The 20,682-nt window shown below is 38.4% G+C and overlaps 1 protein-coding gene across 1 annotated transcript in view; it reads left to right on the top strand.

Annotated features, from left to right (window-relative positions):
* Nucleotides 1–20,682, top strand: part of NUP188 (nucleoporin 188) — a 45,523-nt gene that overhangs the window by 6,278 nt on the left and 18,563 nt on the right. Inside the window, exons 2-15 of the mRNA XM_067743025.1 lie at nt 1,717–1,771; nt 2,739–2,812; nt 5,630–5,714; nt 6,279–6,359; nt 6,838–6,882; nt 9,838–9,930; nt 10,067–10,186; nt 12,339–12,550; nt 13,931–14,045; nt 14,691–14,891; nt 15,783–15,872; nt 18,221–18,286; nt 19,271–19,390; nt 19,958–20,084. Of these exons, the coding sequence (XP_067599126.1) occupies nt 1,717–1,771; nt 2,739–2,812; nt 5,630–5,714; nt 6,279–6,359; nt 6,838–6,882; nt 9,838–9,930; nt 10,067–10,186; nt 12,339–12,550; nt 13,931–14,045; nt 14,691–14,891; nt 15,783–15,872; nt 18,221–18,286; nt 19,271–19,390; nt 19,958–20,084 (1,484 nt within the window). The remainder of the gene's footprint in view (nt 1–1,716; nt 1,772–2,738; nt 2,813–5,629; nt 5,715–6,278; nt 6,360–6,837; nt 6,883–9,837; nt 9,931–10,066; nt 10,187–12,338; nt 12,551–13,930; nt 14,046–14,690; nt 14,892–15,782; nt 15,873–18,220; nt 18,287–19,270; nt 19,391–19,957; nt 20,085–20,682) is intronic.

Raw genomic sequence — 20,682 nt, 5'->3', positions numbered from 1 at the left:
TTGTGGCTCACGGGCTCTAGAGTGCAGGCTCGGTAGTTATGGTGCACGGGCTTAGTTGCTCTGTGGCATGTGGGATCTTCCTGGCCCAGGGCTCGAACCCATGTGCCCTGCATTGGCAGGCGGATTCTTAACCACTGCGCCACCGGGGAATTCCCCATAATCCTTTCTTGAGAGAATTTCTTTTTTTTTTTTTTTTTTTTTTTTGCATTACGCGGGCCTCTCACTGTTGTGGCTTCTCCCGTTGCGGAGCACAGGCTCCGGACGTGCAGGCTCAGCGGCCATGGCTCACGGGCCCAGCCGCTCCGCGGCATGTGGGATCCTCCCGGTCTGGGGCACGAACCCGTGTCCCCTGCATGGGCAGGCGGACTCTCAACCACTGCGCCACCAGGGAAGCCCGAGAGAATTTCTTAATGATTACATTTTGAAATTTAATTCTAGATTAAAAAAAGAACCACAAAACATGTTTCCATGGATGAGGGAAGGAACTGGGGTTAGCACATGGTTGGGAGTATATTTGAAGAGCTCCCTGAGGGCAGGGATTATATCTCATGTGTGTGGGGGGTATTTTTTTGGTATCAATGTTAAATTTCTTGATTTCAATTGTTGTACTATGTATGAAGTCGTCCTTGCTTTTAAGAAAGATACACTGAAGTGTCTAGGGATAAAGGAATATGATCTCTCTAATACAATTTTGTATAGTTTTGGAAAAATATGTGTGTGTACAGGTACACAAATAGCATTTTTGTGTTGTATATATAATACAGTTATACACACACACACAAAGAGGGAGAAAGAAAATAATAAAACAAATAATAATTGAATCTGAGCAAAGGATATATGAAAATTCTTTGTAATGTCAGAAGCAGAAGTTGCTTCCATGGCTCCATGGCTAGAGAGAAGACAAAGCCTGTTCTGGGAGATGGATTCACCAGTTCACTCTGTTCCTACTTTTTTTTTTTTTTTTTTTTTTTTGCTTCCTCTTGCTGTGATGTACATTCTTTAAAGGACTCACTTTTGGAATCTTACTGGAATTAAGTTAATATAAATCTGAAGTAGATTCTGATAAGATGTATATGATAAGCCCTTGAACAGCCACTGTTTTTTCCATCGCTCTATCCATATTCCCCAGAGATGCCACATTTCTCCAGAAATACGCCTGTTGTTGAATGATGAGTTGATGGTCTTGGAGGGCCTTCTGGGGAGGTGCGGTGTGGGGGGCAGCTTCGGCTCACTGCGGGGTGAAGGACACTGGTGGTGGAGGTACTGGGGATACTCATCGGTATGAGCTGTCCTGGAGGCCGCCATTTTGACACCAAGACCTGGCCCTGCTCCTCATGTGTGTTTTTTTAATCTCCTGTATTTAGCACTGCATGTGGTACCTAGTGGGAATTCATTAATGATTGAATGAACGTAGTGCCATTCATAATGACTGTTAGACTTTACTGGATTGAGAAAGTGCATCATGTCATGTATTTAGAAAATTTTCTGAAGGTGTTGGGAGTCCTGAAACAGATTAGTCTTTTTCTGGATTTTTGTTCCTTATTGGTCATTACGTTTTAATGAGAAGGGAGGAGATAGAAATACTAAATTGAGGCATCTTCTTAGCATAGAAGATGTACTGTAATTCATTAATTACTGTGTTTCATTAATTCTAAAATATACATTTTTCTTTTTTCCGAAAGAGCAAGATTACCTCTGCTTTCTCTCATTTTTTAGGAGTAGTAGAGAACTGTGGACAATTTTGCTTGGAAGGTCAGCTCTGAGAGAACTGGTAAGTGGTGTGTTCTTGAATGGATTCTGTGGTTCTTTGTGTAGTTTACATGACCAAAAATGCCCTTCTCTTTGAAATAGGAAGTAAACACCTTTTATTATTCCTAAAATAGGCATTATGCATTCCCCACTTCTCTTTGCTGAAATGCAGTGTGTCTTATAGCCTAGCTGTTGAAGTTTTCGAAATCTCCACTTTTCTTTGTACCTCAGTGATTCCTTTTGTGAAAAGATACCAGTGCTACTTGACTGGCTGCTGAGAGTAGGGGTACAAACACCATTTTACTACCATAGGCTAACAGAGATTCTCAGGCCTTTTCTCTGTCTCATATTGACTTGCCTTTTCTTCCTTTTCTGTTTAGCTAGCTGCTTAGGTCACAGAGGCTGAGGTTTTTAGGACATTTCCAAGTATATAATCAATAAAGAACAGTTCTTCATGTGGATCCCTGAGTGTTCTGACTCTGTGAGGCTAAAGTGTTAAGATGACATATAATTATTACTAGTGTTGTTATTGTAATTAACATAATGAATGTTAACATCATTTTTAGAGCCTTAACATTTTTTGATATGCCTTCATCAGATAATTCCATGTCTGAGAATATATTTTAAAAGAAAGAAATTGTTTTGGGCACAAAGCTCTTTACCATAGTGTTATTCATATAAATAAAGAATTATAGCCAGCTTAAATGTATCTAACATTAGAAGAATGGTAAATAAATCATGATCTAGCCACTTGATAAAATATTATGCAACCACTAGAAAGGATGTTTATCAAGATTTTCATAATAAGGTTAAATCATTATGTTAGAATGTTAAGCAAAGAAAAGCAGGCTACAGAATTCTATATCCAAAATTATTTCAACTGTGGGGAAAAATGCATGTTAAAAAGACTCAAAGGAATATGTTATCCTCAGTGTGATCCTGGAATCTGATTAAAATTGCATTTGTATAATTTCCTTCTTCTTTTCCAGAATCAGATTGAGGCAGAGCTGAATAAACATTGGCAGCGGCTGTTAGAAGGGCTTTCTTACTATAAACCTCCCAGGTATGGCTATTCTGTGGGTCTCATTTGAGTAATTCCCCTGAGGAACCTGACATAGATGAAACCACCCTCATGTAGGATTCTGTGATATTACTGGGTTAGTTAGATCAGAGGGTATATAACTTGGCTAACCAGGGAAAAAGAGTAGGGGACATTTTTTTCTCTCTGTTGAAGAAAAGGAAATTCCTTGTGGAAATACAGTATTGTTGAATCCGTTGTATAACCCTAGTATCCAGGGATGAGGATTTATTAAATACTCAATTAAGATTCCTAATACTTATTTCAGTCCATCATGTTTGTGTGAGAGACCGTCAGCACCAAATGCTAGGATATAGCAGTGAACAATGCTGACACAAAATAGCAGCTGACACTCATGTATATTTTGCTATGTACCAGTTACTGCTGTAAGCAGTAGACTTACGGTAAGTTATTTAATCCTCACGACAGCCCTTTGAGATAGGTACTATTTTTGTTCTTTTTTTTTTTTTTGCGGTACGCGGGCCTCTCACTGTTGTGGCCTCTCCCGTTGCGGAGCACAGGCTCTGGACACACAGGCTCAGCGGCCATGGCTCACGGGCCCAGCCGCTCTGCGGCATGTGGGATCTTCCCGGACCGGGGCACGAATCCGTGTCCCCTGCATCGGCAGGTGGACTCTCAACCACTGCGCCACTAGGGAAGCCCTATTTTGTTCTTTGTTTGAATATATAGATTTTTTTTGCTCGGCAGTGGAAAAGAACAATAATAAAATAGAAAGTGGTTAAAAAAGAAGACTCTTTTATCTTAATTCCTAGTCCAGCTCTCATTCTATTATGCATCATAGTTCTCAAGCTGCCCTCATTTCCCTTCTACTTCTGAACACCTGTTGATTTTATTACATCTTCGCCTTCCATCTTCATTCTCTTAGGTTAGTGAAGAACTTTCTTTTTTTGATCATCTGTTAACCCTTCCCCCATAATTATTTTGAAGTAACTCCCAGGCATCATGTTGTTTTATCTGTAAATACTTTACTATGTATCCAGAATATATGGACTTGAAAAAAGAATATAAGCACTATGTTATCACATGTAGGTATTTTTATTATTATTGTTTCCATTTTACAGATGGGGAAACTGAGGCACAAAGAGGTTAAGTAACTTGCCCAAGGTCACACAGCTAGTAAGTGGTAGAACCAGGATTCGAACCTGGCAGTCTTACTCCAGTGTCTGTGTTCTTAATCATCATTCTGTGTTGCCTCTTTCAGATCTTATTGTTTAACTTTATACTAGCCTTTGTGTTGTGGATTTTCTGTGAAATGTGAGAGTCTCTCTAAAAAAAAAGAAAAAATCCAACAACAATATGCTTTAGTTCACAGAATGGGCATTTGTGGTATGAATTTCTTTTTTTAAAGACAAAAGTTCCTTTTGTAGTAGCATGGGATTTTAAAGTCTGACAGACTTTTTTTTTTTTAAACTGCAGGCTTAATTTGAATTTAACACAGATTTTTTAACATTTTTAACTTTTTTTTTAATGTTCTCTTTCTGTTCCAGGATTCAGCCCAGGGTATCATATTGCATTTAGTTGTCATGTCTCCTTAGCTGTTAGCTGTGACAGTATCTCAGTCTTTCCTTGGTTTTCATGACCTTGAATAGTTTTGAGGAAGACTGGTCAAGTATTTTGTAGTAGAATACCGTCAATTTGGAAGTCTGATTTTTTTTTTTTTTCATTATTAGATTGAGGTTGTGGGTTGTGGGTACTTCACACTGAGGTGAAGTACCATTCTTATCACATCATGGCAGAGGATACATGTTATCCACATGAAGTCACTGGTGATGTTAACCTTGCTCACTTGGGTAAGGTAGCATTTGCCAAGTATCTCTTCTGTAAAGTCACTCTTTTCTCTTTCCCTACTCTATTTTTCGGAAGTGAGTCACTCAGTATAGCCCGCTTTCAGTGTGTGGGTGTAGTGAAATTAAACTACCTCCTGAAGGGGGTAGCATATATGTGTGTTACTGGAACTCCTTCTGTAAGGAAGATTTTTCCCTTCTTCCCCATTTATTTATATATATATTTATTCATTCATTTATTTAAATCATTATGGACTCATGTATATTTCATACTTTGTTTTTACTTTGTTCCAGCTTTGGCCATTGGGCATTGTTTGAGGTTTTGACATGTCCCGATGCTTTTGTTTTCTGAGTATATTCTTACTTTCTGGCATTACAAGATGCTCCAAGCTCATCTGGTATTTTCCCCACCCCAGCTCTAGAATCAGCCATTTCTCCAAGGAGTCCCGATACCTTTTGTTAGAGAATGGTATTAGAAATAAAGATCTGGGTGCTGGGTGTGCGTGCTGCTACTGGAATGTCATAGCTTCTAGGCCTTCTGAGTGTACATAGACAATATATATATGTATACTAACAGACCTGGTTTTAAATTTCACCTCAACTTTTTATTAGCTGTGGGATTTTTGGTAAGTTATTTATTCTTTCTAAGTGTTGGTAATTCCATTTGTAAAATGGGGATAGTAATGTTTACCTTCCAGGCTAGTTATAAGGATCAAAAATAATTAATGTAACTAAGTAGATCTACAAATAATATAGTTATAACTATAGTTTGTAACAGACGTATACTGTATTTATTACTTAGACATAGCTTTGTGTTGTAAAGTCTGTAGAGGTGAGCTTGTGTGTGTGTGTGTGTCTGTGCGCGCGCATGTATGTGTATTTTATAGGCACCTAAAAGGCAGAAAAAGGTCTGTGGTAAAAATATCTTTAATATTTTTGTTTTAAACCCCTAGAGGGTCATTGAGAATGAGGAAATGATTCACTGTTCTTTTCATAGTCCAAATTCAGCTGAAAAAGTGAAAGCTAATAAAGATGTAGCTTCACCACTGAAGGAACTGGGTTTAAGAATCAGCAAGTTTTTGGTGAGTAAAAATTAGCACTGGCTGTTTATTACCTGCAGGGTGGATATGTGTGGTTTTGTTGTTAGTGATTGTTAGTGAAAATTCAGTTTATTTCAGTTTTAGAGATTAAACTGAGCATATTATATTTCAGAAATGCCCAAGTTGCAACTCTTCTTGCTAAAAGCCACAAGTCAAGTTGCCTGACGCTGTTTACTGCATATCATAGAGTTTTCTTCAGCATACTTGGGGTGTTCTTTAAGTCGCCTAGATTGTATTTAATTATGTAGCTGTTTCCTTTTCATTTTGGAAACCCAGATCATGCCTGCTGCTATATTAATGTTCTTGGTGAATAAGCACAGTTGTTTCTGACATGTAAGTTTAACTGGCATGTAAATTACATGTCAGTGGCTGCTCCTTTTTTCTCCTATTTGGGTTAAAATTATGTTGTGTGAAATCTTTTAAAATAATTTTTGTTTATTCAAGTTCCGTGTTCATTCTAGAGAACAAATCTTTAGATTGCTTTGCGTGCTCTTTGTGGTTTCTGACCTGAGGTGGCTGTTCCTCCCTTGTAACCTCTGTTTTCAGGGTCTTGATGAAGAACAGAGTGTGCAGTTACTCCAGTGTTACCTTCAAGAGGATTACAGAGGTACTCGGGACTCACTAAAGGTTTGTAGTTATGTCCAGCTCCCTTCTACCTTTATCCTTTTCCTGGTTGGTTTTAGATAATTCAGGATTTTGGTGCCAGTTCTCTGCAACAGAGATAGGTGATCAGATACAGCCATTCTCAGGAAAGACTTTGTAAAGCCTTTAAAAAACATATGCTTAAGTCGAGGTCTGTCCTCAGACTTGGAGGGGCCGAGAGGTCAAAGACTGACATGTTAATCATAGAATCGCAGGATGTCAGAACTGAAAAGGACCTGAGACAACATCTAGCCTTTCCAGCCCCTGATTTTATATATGAGGAACTTGAGGCCAGAGGAGAGGGGCAGGGATTTGAGCACAGACTTGGATACACTTAGGTAAAAAAATGTATCCAGAAGTGAACGGGCAATTATAATCTTGAAGGGTAAGGTAAAGATGTTTACCTTTTTCTTTATTAATTGATTTTGCTAATAAGATGGCTCTTTGTTCTTTTTTCTTTCAGACGGTACTGCAAGATGAGAGGCAGAGCCAGGCCTTAATCCTGAAGGTCAGTGCTAGTCACCATTTCCATTCTTTGATGTAAAATTGGGCAACAGATTCTTGACCATGTTCTGAGCATTGCTGGCTTTTTTAAATGCAGTAGGATTAATTTGAAGTTTTAAATTTCTTTATCTTTCTTTCTTTATCTCCCCCCACCCCCAAAGTTGTATTTTTGTTTTATGATTTTCTTTGCTGTGCAAAAGCTTGTAAGTTTGATTAGGTCCCATTTGTTTATTTTTGCTTTTATTTCTATTGCCTTGGGAGACTGACCTAAGAAAACATGCTATGATTTATGTCAGAGAATGTTTTGCCTTTGTTCTCTTCTAGGAGTTTTATAGTATCATGTTTTATATTCAAGTCTTTAAGGCATTTTGAGTTTATTTTTGTGTATGGTGTGAGGAAGTGTTGTATCTTTGACCTTGATTTACATGTGGCTCTTCAGCTTTCCCAGCACTACTTACTGAAGAGACTATCTTTTTTTCATTGTGTATTCTTGCCTCCTTTTTCAAAGATTAATTGACTGTAGGTGTGTGGGTTTATTTCTGGGCTGTCTATTCTGTTCCATTGATCCATATGTCTGTTTTTTTTTTTTGACCGCACCATATGGCGTGCGGAACTTCCCTGACTGGGGGTCGAACCCGCGCCCCCTGCAAGTGTGGAGTCTTAACCACTGGATCATCAGGGAAGTCCCCATATGTCTATTTTTGTGCTAATACTACGCTGTTTTGATTACTGTAGCTTTGTAGTATTGTCTGAAGTCTGGGAGGGTTATCCCTCCAGCTTTGTTTTTTTTCCTCAGGATTGCTTTGGCAGTTCTGGGTCTTTTATGGTTCCATATAAATTTTAGGATTATTTGTTCTAGTTCTGTGAAAAATGTCATGGGTAATTTGATAGGGATCGCATTAAATCTGTAGATTGCTTTGGGTAGTCTGGCTATTTTAACAATATTAATTCTTCCAGTTCAAGAGCGTGGGATATCTTTCCATTTCTTTGAATCATCTTCAATTTCCTTTATCAGTATTTTACATTTTATAGTTCTCAGCATATAAGTTTTTCACCTCTTTGGTCAGGTTTGTTCCTAAGTTTTTTGTTTTTGTTTTTTTTGGTGTGATTTTCTTTTTTTTTCCTTTCTAAAAAATTTTTATTTTATTTTGGAGTATAGTTGACTTACAATGTTGTGTTAGTTTCAGGTGTACAGCAAAGTGATTCAGTTTTACATATACATGTATCCATTCTTTTTCAGATTCTTTTCGCATATAGGTTTTTACAGAATATTGAATAGAATTCCTTGTGCTATACAGTAGGTCGTTGTTGATTATCTAGATGTGATTTTAAAAGGGATTATTTTTTACTTTCCCTTTATGATATTTTATTGTTATTGTAAAGAAACACAGCAGATTTCTGTATGTTAATCTTGTATCCTGCTACCTTGCTGAATTTGTTTATCAGTTCTAGTAGTTTTTGTGTGGAATCTTTAGGGTTTTCTATGTTATCTGCATGTGATGGCAATTTCACCTCTTTTCTTCCAATTTGGATACCTTTTCTTTTTCTTCCCTGATTGCTGTGGCTAGGACTTCTAATACTGTGTTGAATAGAACTGGTGAGAGTGGGCATAGGATCTCATTTTAACATGGAATTTGACCATGACTTCTGAAGTAGTTTCCTATTTGGTATTTAGTGAGAACTGGGTACATCAGTTACAAGCAATTAGGACATATACTAATGGTATTTTTATATTTGCTTTCATGTATTTGGCCTGTCAGTTTATTTATTTATTTTAAAATATTTATTTATTTATTGGCTGCCTTGGGTCTTTTTTTTAAAAAAATAAATTTATTTATTTATTTTTGACTGAGTTGGATCTTTGTTGCTTCACGCAGGCTTTCTCTAGTTGCAGCGAGTGGGGGCTACTCTTCATTGCTGTGCGCGGGCTTCTCATTACAGCGGCCTCTCATTGTGGAGCATGGGCTCTAGAGCGCAGGCTCAGTAGTTGTGGCGCACGGGCTTAGTTGCTCCGCAGCATGTGGAATCTTCCAGGACCAGGGTTTGAACCTGTGTCCCCTGCATTGGCAGGTGGATCCTTAACCGCTGCGCCACCAGGGAAGCCCTGCATTGGGTCTTAGTTGCAGCACATGGGCTCTCTAGTGGCTTGTGGGCTTCAGAGCGTGTGGGCTCTGTAATTGCAGCGTGTGGGTTTAGTTGCCCCGTGGCATGTGGGGTCTTAGTTCCCTGACCAGGGATCAAACTGGCATCCCCTACATTGCAAGACGGATTCTTAACCACTGGACCACCAGGGAAGTCCCTGGCCTGTCAGTTTATAGTCAGTTTATTACTTGAATGCCCAACTGAGAAGTCATGCTAGAAAACTTGTTTATATTTTTAAATAATTCCTTTTATCTTGTATAACTTTACTTGTATCCTAGTTCATGAAGGTCTTTTGCTTTCTTTTGGCCTAACACTGTTTCCATTTCTGTGATTGTTTATACAGATCTAATTTTTCCATTCACATCCTTTTTTTTTAATTAATTAATTTATTTTTGTCTGCATTAGGTCTTCATTGTTGTGTGTGGGCTTTCTCTAGCTGCGGCGAGCAGGGGCTACTCTGTTGCAGTGCGCGGGCTTCTCGTTGCAGTGGCTTCTCTTTGTTGCGGAGCACGGGCTCTCTGCATGTGGGCTTCACTAGTTGTGGCGTGCGGGCTTCAGTAGTTTGGGCTCACGGGCTCTAGAGTGCAGGCTCAGTAGTTGTAGCACACCGGCTTAGTTGCTCCGCAGCATGTGGGATCTTCCCAGACCAGGGCCCGAACCCGTGTCCCCGGCATTGGCAGGTGGATTCTTAACCACTGCGCCACCAGGGAAGTCCCTCATTCACATCTTTAAGTGATTTTTTAATCAATAAATTTAAAATTGAATATCTTCCATGCAAAGGTGAGTAACTGATTTTGAATCTTTGGGTTCTTCCCAGATTGCAGATTATTACTATGAAGAAAGAACGTATATTCTTCGTTGTGTCTTACACCTTCTCACTTATTTCCAAGATGAAAGACACCCCTATAGGGTAAGCCCATTTAGTCCTCTTGTTTCTCTTTACCCTGTAAAATTCAATCCTTTTTATAATTTATTCATATTTCTGTTCATTTGAATATTTACCTTTTACTCAACATATAAGTTACTGTTTTGGATTTTTTTTTAAGGTTGAATATGCAGACTGTGTTGATAAATTGGAAAAGGAACTAGTTACAAAATATAGACAGCAATTTGAAGAGCTTTATAAAACTGAAGCACCAACATGGGAGACACATGGAAACCTCATGGTATGTGGTTATTGGGCCCTCCTGTAACGCTCAGGAGAATTGTATATCTGCTCATAGAGCTCTAGGTGAAATTATTTATTCACCTATGAACTTAAAACATTTATAAATTGTCATTCTTTAGAATAGTTTAAACATGTGATATGAATCAAAACATTGACTTTAACTAATGGTATTTAATTTGGACCTTCCCCTTGACTTTGTCTCTCCAGTTAATTTACTTTTTTTCTTACCTGAAATATTCTCTTAGTGGTTAATGAAACTCTAAACCCAAGATTTCATCTTCTTTATTATCATTATCTATTAAGTCTGTGACACTAGTCTAATTGTTTTATCCTAAACCTTAAACCAATGTGCATTTATAGATTAGAACATGACCTTTTTTGTTTTGAAATTATTATTATGTTTATTAAAACAATTCAACCAAAATACAGACAGTAGCTCTTTAAAATACTTAATAGAAGAAAGGAGCTCACTTGTAATAGCAACAAAAGCATAAATTTCTCAGGAATAAGCTTACTATAATCCAAAATCTAAATGAAGGGAACTTTAAAATGCTAAAGGGATATAAACAGTCATAATCAAATGGAAAGACATGGTGCCTTCTTGAAAATAAAGACTCAGCACCAAGTGTCAGTCCTTCTTATTTTAATCTATAAATTTACTGTGATCCTAGAAAAAATACTAACAAGTATTTGCTTTGCCTTTTATTTTGGAACTAGACAAGCTGGTTCTAAAATTCATTTGAAAAATAAATAAGAATAGCCAGGAAGTTTTTCAGAAAGGAAGATAAGCTTTATTAGATAGTAAGACTAAAATAATTTAAAGCATGGCATTGGTACATGAATAAATAGACTGATGAATAGCACATAGTAGAAAGTCTAGTGTAGACCAAATGCTGATAGGGAATTAGTGTATGATAAAGGTGGCATTTCAAATTAATGGGGAAATGTTGGGTTTTTCAATAAATGGTGTTGGAACTACTGGGTAGCCATCTGGAGAAAAATCAAACTGTATCTCTATCTCATTCCTTCTACCAGAAGAAAATCAGAGAGATATCAATGATTTAAATTTTTAAAATTCAACTATAAAAATACTAGAAGACACATGGGAGGTAGTTTTGTTTTTATTTTTTTGGATTGGAGAAGATTTTTAAAGTAAAACACAGGACTTCCCTGGCGGTCCAGTGGTTAAGACTCCGTGCTTCCACTGCACGGGGCACGGGTTCCATCCCGGGTCGGGGAACTAAGATCCCTGGTCAGAGCACTAAGTGCCATGTGGCCAAAATAGATAAATAAATAAAAATAAAGTAAAACTCAGAAGCCATAAAAGAAAAAAGAAAAGATAAACCTGGCAACATCAAATCAAAAACTTTTACAAGGCAAAAAAACAAAAATAGTGCTATAAGCAAAGTCAAAAGACAAACTCATAGCCTAAAGGGTTCTTGAAATAGAAAGAACACCTGTAAGTCAATAAGCAAAACCGAACAGAAAAACAGGCAAATGAAATACATATTTACATGACAAAACTCACATCCAAGGGATGGGATAATGGGCACTCATACTTTGCTGTTTGAATTTGTATACTTTTTAATGGAAAACATTATGACAATATCTAAAAATTGAAAAGCACATATTTCTTGACCTAATAGTTCCACTTTAAGAGTTTATCCTATAGATACATTCACACTTACATGAAATGACTGTGTAAATGACACATCTGTAGCATCCCTCAGCTTTATTCAGATATAATTTACATCCAGTAAAATTCATTCATTTTAAGTGTACAGTTTGAATTTGGCAGTTGTATATAGTTATATGCAGTAACCACCTTCATGATCAGTATATATTGATAGAACATTTCTGTCTATCCAGTAAGTTTGCAGTTAGTCTGTGACCCCTGGCCCCCAGCAACTACTAGTCGGAATGAATGAATGTGTGTGGTATATTATTGGAAGGAAAGATAAAAACCTCTAACAGTGGTTGCCTCTGGGGATAGATTTGGATGACTGGGCAATAGGAATTGTAGGGAGGGGATACTTTTTTTTAATCTTATTTTTATACATGTTTTACCTAATAAAAATAACTCGAAGAATTTAAATGTGTTTGAAACTCTGACTTTATTTCTCTCCCATTTTTCTTCATTGGTTGTGCAGACTGAGCGCCAGGTGTCTCGCTGGTTTGTTCAGTGCCTTCGGGAGCAATCCATGCTGCTAGAAATTATTTTCCTTTATCATGCATACTTTGAGATGGCACCTACTGACCTATTGGTATTAACCAAGATGTTTAAAGAGCAAGGATTTGGTAGTAGGCAGACTAACAGGCACCTGGTAGATGAGACCATGGATCCTTTTGTGGATCGGATTGGGTAAGTCTGAATTGAGGTCTCAGAACTTGTACAATGTTTAGAGTTTAGAGCATTGATATTAGAGTGGTCCTGTGAATGGGTGAAGGGGGGGGCTAGGTATACTTTTCACTTAATGGGTGGGGAAATAGATGGGCGTACTACCATGTTCTAGGTCATTCAGGGAGTGAAGACTTGGATTGAGAGGGATATCTTCTCAAAATAAGTATCACATTCTATTCTTTTACTTACTGTTTTCATCTAATAGTTCATCCTTTCGTTCTACAAAAAATTCGTTGAGCAACTGTTGTAGACCAGGCACTGTGCAAATGCCAAGAAGACAGTGATAAATAGGGGAGATGTATTCCCTGCCCTCTTTGACGTCATAGTCTATGTACTTTGAATTTTATGGAAATGGGTATATCCACATTTTGAGGCCTGTTTCCTCTGTGAACAAAAGTACACACTTGACAGACTTCCCTCGTGGCACAGTGGTTAAGAATCCACCTGCCAATAGAGGGGACACGGGTTCGAGCCGTGCTCCAGGAAGATCCCACATGCCATGGAGCAACTAAATCCATGCACCACAACTACTGAGCCTGCACGCCACAACTACTGAAGCCCACGCGCCTAGAGCCTGTGCTCTGCAATAAGAGAAGCCACCGCGATGAGAAGCCTGTGCACCACAACGAAGAGTAGCCCCCGCTTGCTGCAACTAGAGAAAGCCCGTGAGCAGCAACGAAGACCCAACACAGCCAAAAATAAATAAATAAAATATTAAAAAAAATACACACTTGACCATTGAGACATTTGATCTGGCCTAGATGTAATTGGTGGCTGTAGAAACCTTCAGTACTAGATCTGTGCTTTGATAGGCAGAAGCCACATGAGCCTACCAAGCATTTAAAATATGGCTGGTGGACTTCCCTGATGGTCCAGAGGTTAAGATTTTGAGCTTCCACTTCAGAGGGTGCGGGTTCGATCTCTGGTCGGGGAACTAAGATCCCACATGCTGCGCAATGCGGCCAAAATAAATAATAAATAAAAACTAAAAAATAAAATACGACTGGTCATGGGAATTCCCTGGCGGTCCAGTGGTTAGGACTCTGCGCTTTCACTGCTGAGAGCCTGGGTTCGATCCCTGGTTGGGGAACTAAGATTCCACAGCTGAGTGGTGCAGCCAAAGAAATAAAATATGGCTGGTCAAATTGAGATGTGCTGGAATTGTAAAATACATATTGGATTTAGAAGTACATTTAGAAGTACATTCTTTTTCATACTAAGGTACGAAAAAAGAATGTAAAATAACTCAACCTTTTTGACACTAAAGTGTCTTACATTTCACCTTAGTCTCCATTGAGTTTCTGAGTAGCATGTATGACACCATGATATTTTTCTTTCCAGCTACTTCAGTGCCCTTATCCTGGTGGAAGGCATGGATATTGAATCTTTGCATAAGTGTGCTTTGGATGACAGAAGAGAACTGCACCAGTTTGCCCAGGACGGGCTTATTTGTCAGGTGAACTTGGAGCAGCTTCTTAATTTTTTCAGATGGTTTGTAGTTAGTAGTAAGTTTTTAACCACTCAACTATACTGCCACATACAATTTTCCTTATTGTGGAATTTGTGGTTCTACATTGTTAAGAAGTTAATTGGATCTGGAAGAAGTCTCAGATTTGTTAGTTATTTTCACAGAGGTGAGAGTTGAATCTGTGAGAACAAGTAGAGTGACTCAGGGAGATGATATAATGACAAAAGAGGCCCAAGGACAGAACCTTGGCTGTTATCTGCATTCATGTAGCCTGTGAAAGAAGAGGAAAGGGGAAGAACATGAGATGGGATGGTCAGAAAGATAGAAAAAGAGGAGAGATCTGAGAAAGTTCTAGAAGGATCAGGGAAATTTTCTAAGGAGTCTCTATTTGAACATGTATGTTATAATCTTAATACTACTTAAAATCAAGAGAGAAAACTGTGGGTAAAGGGAAGAGTAATTGAGGGGTCTAGTAATGAAGTGGCTGTGGCTTGGGAAGAGTAAAATGTCAGAATGGGAGAGAGGGGCCACTGAGGATGAATGGAAGACTTATAAAGCATGGTGAAGGATCCTCTGGAAGGGTCTTGACCCTTTCTGTTAAGTGACACAGGCATTGTTTTCTCTTTTCATTAGGATATGGACCGTTTGATGTTGACCTTCGGGGACATTCCACATCACACCCCAGTGCTTTTGGCTTGGGCTCTCCTCCGTCACACCCTGAATCCAGAAGAGACAAGCAGTGTTGTCCGGAAGATAGGTGGCACAGCCATCCAGCTGAACGTATTTCAGTATTTGACCCGACTACTCCGCTCACTGGCCAGTGGGGGAAATGATGTGAGGCTCGGGCTATTGGTGTTTGAGCATGAGAGTGGGCAAAGAGCGAGGCAGAAGCTCATTAATGAGTCATGATAATAATAATAGTAATTGTCAAGGACATGGATAATGAAAATAGTTTTGTAACTAACCTTTATAGAGCATTTACTGTGACAGACGTGCTTGGCACTTTCTGTACAATATCTTGTTCCATCCTTAAAATACTGTGCACTAGGGCTTATCATCCTATTTTACACATTAGGAAATTGAGACTGAGGGAGATGGAATTTGCCCACAGAAACAAATTGGCAGTAAATGGTGGATACAGTTTGAACTATGTCTGACTCTTTGCCAGTATGTTATGCTGTGCCACTTAGTATCTCTTAGAAGATAGCTTTGGTCATAATGACTGGAGAAATCTTTTTGGGGAGCTTATTCATTCAACTGTACAGGATGAATTAGAAATTCTCTTGAGTCTTGTGTGTTGGGACTTAATTTGAGTGACACAGTTTAATCAGCTTGTTTTGACATGCTAAAGGAAACCTCAGCCAACTTGTTGGCACTGGTTGATTTATCTCGGTGACAGTTCAGGCAGCTGCATCATTCATACCAGCACATAGAGACTCTATCCTTTTCGTAGGCTGGAGGTGGTTTTCTTCCCCACAAAAACTTTGATCAATTTGAAAATGGTTCCTTTTTGATGTTATTCTTGACTATGTTGTAATATTTATGGTTCCTGCTTTCTCTTTTCTCCCTTTGTCTTCCTGATCTTGGGACTAAATTAGGAATTGTGAAGCCTCAGGTTCTCTTCCCATTTGTTTACAGAGACTATATTAATGTGATGGGATTGTGCTGAGTCTAGAAAAGAGTGGTGTTACTCAGAATTACCCACTGACTCCTTTGTCATTACAGTGTACCACTAGCACCGCGTGCATGTGTGTCTATGGACTCCTTTCTTTTGTTCTGACCTCGCTGGAGCTGCACACACTGGGCAATCAGCAGGTCAGTGTCTGGCTTTCATGAGACTGTCTACACTGCCCCACTTTGCAATCATCTTCCTAAGATACCCCTTTGAAGCTGATATAACACAGACCCATTTACTTCAAGTATGATTTGTTTATTGTTGTTTTCCACTTATCATATTATAAAAATGATGCATATTAATGATTAAAAAATTAGAAAGTGCTGATAAAAAGAAAAAACTATAATCCCACCTTGCAGGATAACATATGTTAACATTTTGATGTGTTCCCTTCCAAATATAAAAATACAATAATTCTCTAGAAATGGAATCACAATGTATATACTGTTTTGTAACCTATTTTTTTTACTCTGTAGTGCACCTGTCCCAAACAGCTGTGGATGCTAATTAATATTCTTGTGCAATATTTTTTTAAAATGAAATATTTCAGTTATTCCAAAGGAGACAAAAATTGTCTAATGATCCCATCACCAGCTTCCAAATTATCAATGCACAGCTGATCTTATTCATTTCTGCCCCTTTCCTCCTTGGTTATTTTGAAGCAAATCCCAGACATCATTTAGTAAATATGAATATTTTAGTAAAATTTCACAACCATTATATCTAAAAAAAAATCTTCAAATAATCAAGGCAGGGTTCAAATTTCTAATTATAAATGTCATAAGTTTATCATAAGTTTGTGTCAGGATCTAAATAAATAAGATATGTACATTATTGGTTGATAAGTCTGTCAAATTTCTTTTAGTCTATAGTTGTGCTGTCCACTATGGTAATCACAAGACACATCATTGTCTAGATCCATTAGTTCCTTAGGCGTTACGAAATGGCACTATTCTGACTCTATCTCTCCTCTTTTGTTTACTGGTTGGAACATTGCTATAGAAAAGAAATTTGTTTCACCATATATACAAATATCAAATCATTATCTTGTGCACCTAAAACGAATATAATGTTATCTTTCAATTATTTCTCAATTAAAAAAAAGAAATTCTCTCTTGTTAACTATTTGATACTCTGGTATAGAGTACTATACATGCTTCTTTTCCTATATTTACCACTTTTCCCTAGCATCCTTAGTAGCATCCCAAGTTGGCTACTGAGGTTTATTTTTTACATGGCATTGTGAACTCATGGATTTAAACATATTAGCTGTGTTTTAATTCATTGCAGTCATTATTCTTTTCTCATTTTTTTTTGTCTGTTGTTTTTCTGCAGTTAGTATTCTTAGGCTCAGGTTGCCCCATCTTTGGCCAGTAAGAGCTTTTTCAGATTAGCTTCTGAATCTGTTTGACATTTCTCTTACACATTTTGATAGCTCTGTTCCTTTCTGATATGACAAAATCTTGCAGGATTATCTTAGAAGATTCTTGCCCCAGACTTGGAATCTGCCATTTCTCCAAGGAGCCCTGGTTCCTTTCAGTGGGAAATGATATTTGAGGAGTTCTTTATAACTAAGTCATTTTATTCATTTACGATGAGTGACTTATTTTGGAAATTGAAGAAATTGATTAAGTTGATGAAAATGAATATTTCTTATCGTTGGAGAGAAAAGAAATTGGTGTTAATTGAAAGACTCAATTTCCAAAGCTCTAGGAGCATAGAACAAGCTTTGTGTCCTTTGCCAAAATTCTGGTCACATTTGGACCCTACTATATGCCTGGAGGATTGGTGTTAACATTTTGGGGTTACAGGTGTCCTAGTACTTGGAATTTTTTCAATAAATCATTTCATAAGCCTTCACTAGATTCCCAGTGTGTGCCAAACTCTGTGCCAGGTGCTGGGGATGAAAAATTTAAAAAGGCGTTATTCTTGACCTCTAGGAGCATAGTTTAGCTGAATCTAGTAGTACCTCACATTTACATGGCGTTTTAAACTTTACAGTTCATTTTCTCGTACATTATCTCATTTAATCCTATGACAACACTGTGAAGCAGATAATAGTTTCACCATTTTAGAATTTGAAGTTCAGAAAGGTTAATTTGCCTAACATCATACAACAGATTAAGATTACATCCCTTACTTTTTTTTTTTTTTAATGCGGTACACGGGCCTCTCACCGCTGCGGCCTCTCTCGTTGCGGAGCACAGGCTCCAGACGCGCAGGCTTAGCGGCCATGGCTCACGGGCCCAGCCGCTCTGCGGCATGTGGGATCCTCCCGGACCAGGGCACGAACCCGTGTCCCCTGCATCGGCAGCCTGACTCTCAACCACTGCGCCACCAGGGAAGCCCCATCTCTTACTTTTTAATCCCAGAATTCTTTCTGACATACTATATGAAGGTATTATTCATGTTTTTATTTTAACAGTTAAAAAAAGATGGACTGGTTCAACTAGGGAAAATAAGCATTTTCTTTTTCCCTCCCCAACAGGATGTAATCGACACAGCATGTGAAGTCCTGGCAGACCCTTCTCTTCCAGAACTGTTCTGGGGAACAGTAAGTATGTCAGAGGGAGCCATGCTACGGTATTCTCTGTAGCAGAAGAATTTATTAAACACTTACTTTGCGATAGGTCTTATACTAAGCTTTTAAGTCTATTTTCTCATATAATCTATACAAAAATCTATGGATTGGGTAGTATTATTATCATCACCATTTTGCGTGTGAGGAAATGTGATGCTCGGAGATGTGAAGTGATTTGCCCAAGCTAGTCACAGCTAGACAGTCAGGATCAAGATCTAGTTCTGTCTGACTTGAGTCCCTAGTCCACATTATTAACCAGTGTGTTCTCTCTCCTACCCATCAAGTCTTTTTTTACATTGAGAGACTCAGGCACCAGTAGTGCTATTAACTCCTGAACGTACCACTGGGCGATTGTAATTGTGTCTTAAAAGATTTCAGAATATTGTAACAGGTTTAGAGTAAGAATATGGCTTTGGAGAGAACAGTTTCTCACCAGTACTTAGTCTTACCATTGACGGCCTCAAGCCTCAAGGTCCAGCTAATGAATAAATCTGTTTTCCCTTAAACTGTGGCCTGACTGATTTGCCTTTATATCTTATTCTCTTTTTCCTGAGATGCTATCCAGTCTTACAGAATCAGTGTTCCAGGGAGAATCCGGTGGGAAGCAATATTCAGGTTGAGGATGTGTTGCTCGTGTGTTTGGTGCTATCTGCTGACATGTTGTGGGTGCTTTTCACATTAGTGGAAACAGGTCATGCACAGGTGAATGGTGTTTTCCTATGGAGAGGACGGCAGAGGTCACTGGAGGCAGCAGTAGTCTCTCCTCAGGTCCTGACTCAATCAGTTGTTGATAGCCTTTTTCAGTGGAAACGTGGAAGTCTTAAATTATTAGAGAGGAATGATGTCTGCCTAAAGGAAAGGATTAATTTTACTCTTCCTTATGATTGCTGGGCAGTTCAGAGATGTGTTAATCCGTGGATAATGTGAAGGTCGGTGACTTCTACCCTTCCATCATAGGAGCCAACCTCTGGTCTTGGGATCATTCTGGACAGTGTATGTGGAATGTTTCCCCATCTCCTCTCCCCACTCCTGCAATTGCTACAAGCCCTCGTATCAGGGAAGTCTACTGCCAAGAAGGTACGTTATTCAGTTAGATGCCTAAATAGAGTAGGAGATGTTTTTTAGGAATCCTTTTTGCTTTCCACATTGAAATTTCATTGCCATGGCAAGAATTAGTCTGAGGTTGAATGAAAAATGTCAAAGATAGTGCATCAGTTCTATAAAATTAAATTTAAATCTTTTTATTAAGTACCTATTGTAGATATTTTGGGAGTGAGACAAAATGTGAAGTCCCTTAGTATCTAGATGGAAGAGAGTAAGGGGTCTAAGAAATAAGTAATAAAGCCAGGTGGTATGTAACTAATGTCATCTGAGTGGTAAAGACCATACTGTTCAGGAGAGGCAACTCTGTGTGGAGTGAGGGGGGCCTTGACTTGGGTGTTAAAGAATAATAAGGATTTGACAAGGAGTGCAGAGGCAAGTCTAAGAAGAGTCACAGGGATGGGTTTGTAAGAAGTTTGAGAGTCAGCACAGTCTGGCTGACCACACAGTCTGGCTGAAAGAGCAGAAAAGCAGATGGGAAAGACCCCTTAAATGTCCCCCTGGTAAATGTGTGGCTGAGTTTTTTTTTCTGTGTGTTGGCAGGTGTATAGTTTCTTGGATAAGATGTCTTTCTACAATGAACTTTATAAGCACAAGCCCCATGATGTGATCTCCCATGAAGACGGAACTCTCTGGCGGAGGCAAACACCCAAACTCCTTTACCCTCTTGGTAAGATAGGCAGACCCTGGTTCAGCTGTCTCTTTTCCATGGCCTCTGTGTGGACCTTACTGCTGTTTTAATGCTTCACTTGCATGCCTTTATAGCAGGTCCTTCTCCTCTCCACTGTGCTTGTTGACTTGCTAATAAATTATTAGTTAGTTTCTCACTTTTTTCCATCTTTAGATTGTTTTACTTCAAAAATAATGCATGTTCATTATAACAAGGGAAACAATGCAGAGATACATTTTAAAAAGCTAATCTCTCTTTAGACCTGTCTCCATCAGATGATTAACGTTAAGAGTTTGGTGTGTGTCCTTTTGCACATTCTGTGTTCTTTCAAAATTCATTCTGCAGACTGATTTTATTATATGTGGATCTGACTCATTCTTTTTAGTAACTATGTAATTATTCTTGATGTCCCATAATTTTTTATCTTTTCCCTTCCAGAGGACATTTAGGCTGTGTCAGGTTTTTGCAACTATAAACAATGCTGCTTTGGGGACATATACCTTTATATACTAGTGCTTTTATTTTTAGTATATAGAATCCCCAAAGTGGGATTGTGGGTAAAAGGGTATATACAATAAAATTTTTAAATGCATGTCCA

The sequence above is a fragment of the Pseudorca crassidens genome, chromosome 7 (genome assembly GCF_039906515.1).
Source record: "Pseudorca crassidens isolate mPseCra1 chromosome 7, mPseCra1.hap1, whole genome shotgun sequence".
Lineage (NCBI taxonomy): Eukaryota > Metazoa > Chordata > Mammalia > Artiodactyla > Delphinidae > Pseudorca > Pseudorca crassidens.
Note: the sequence above shows the minus strand (reverse complement) of the source record. Positions and strands in the feature narration are given on the sequence as shown.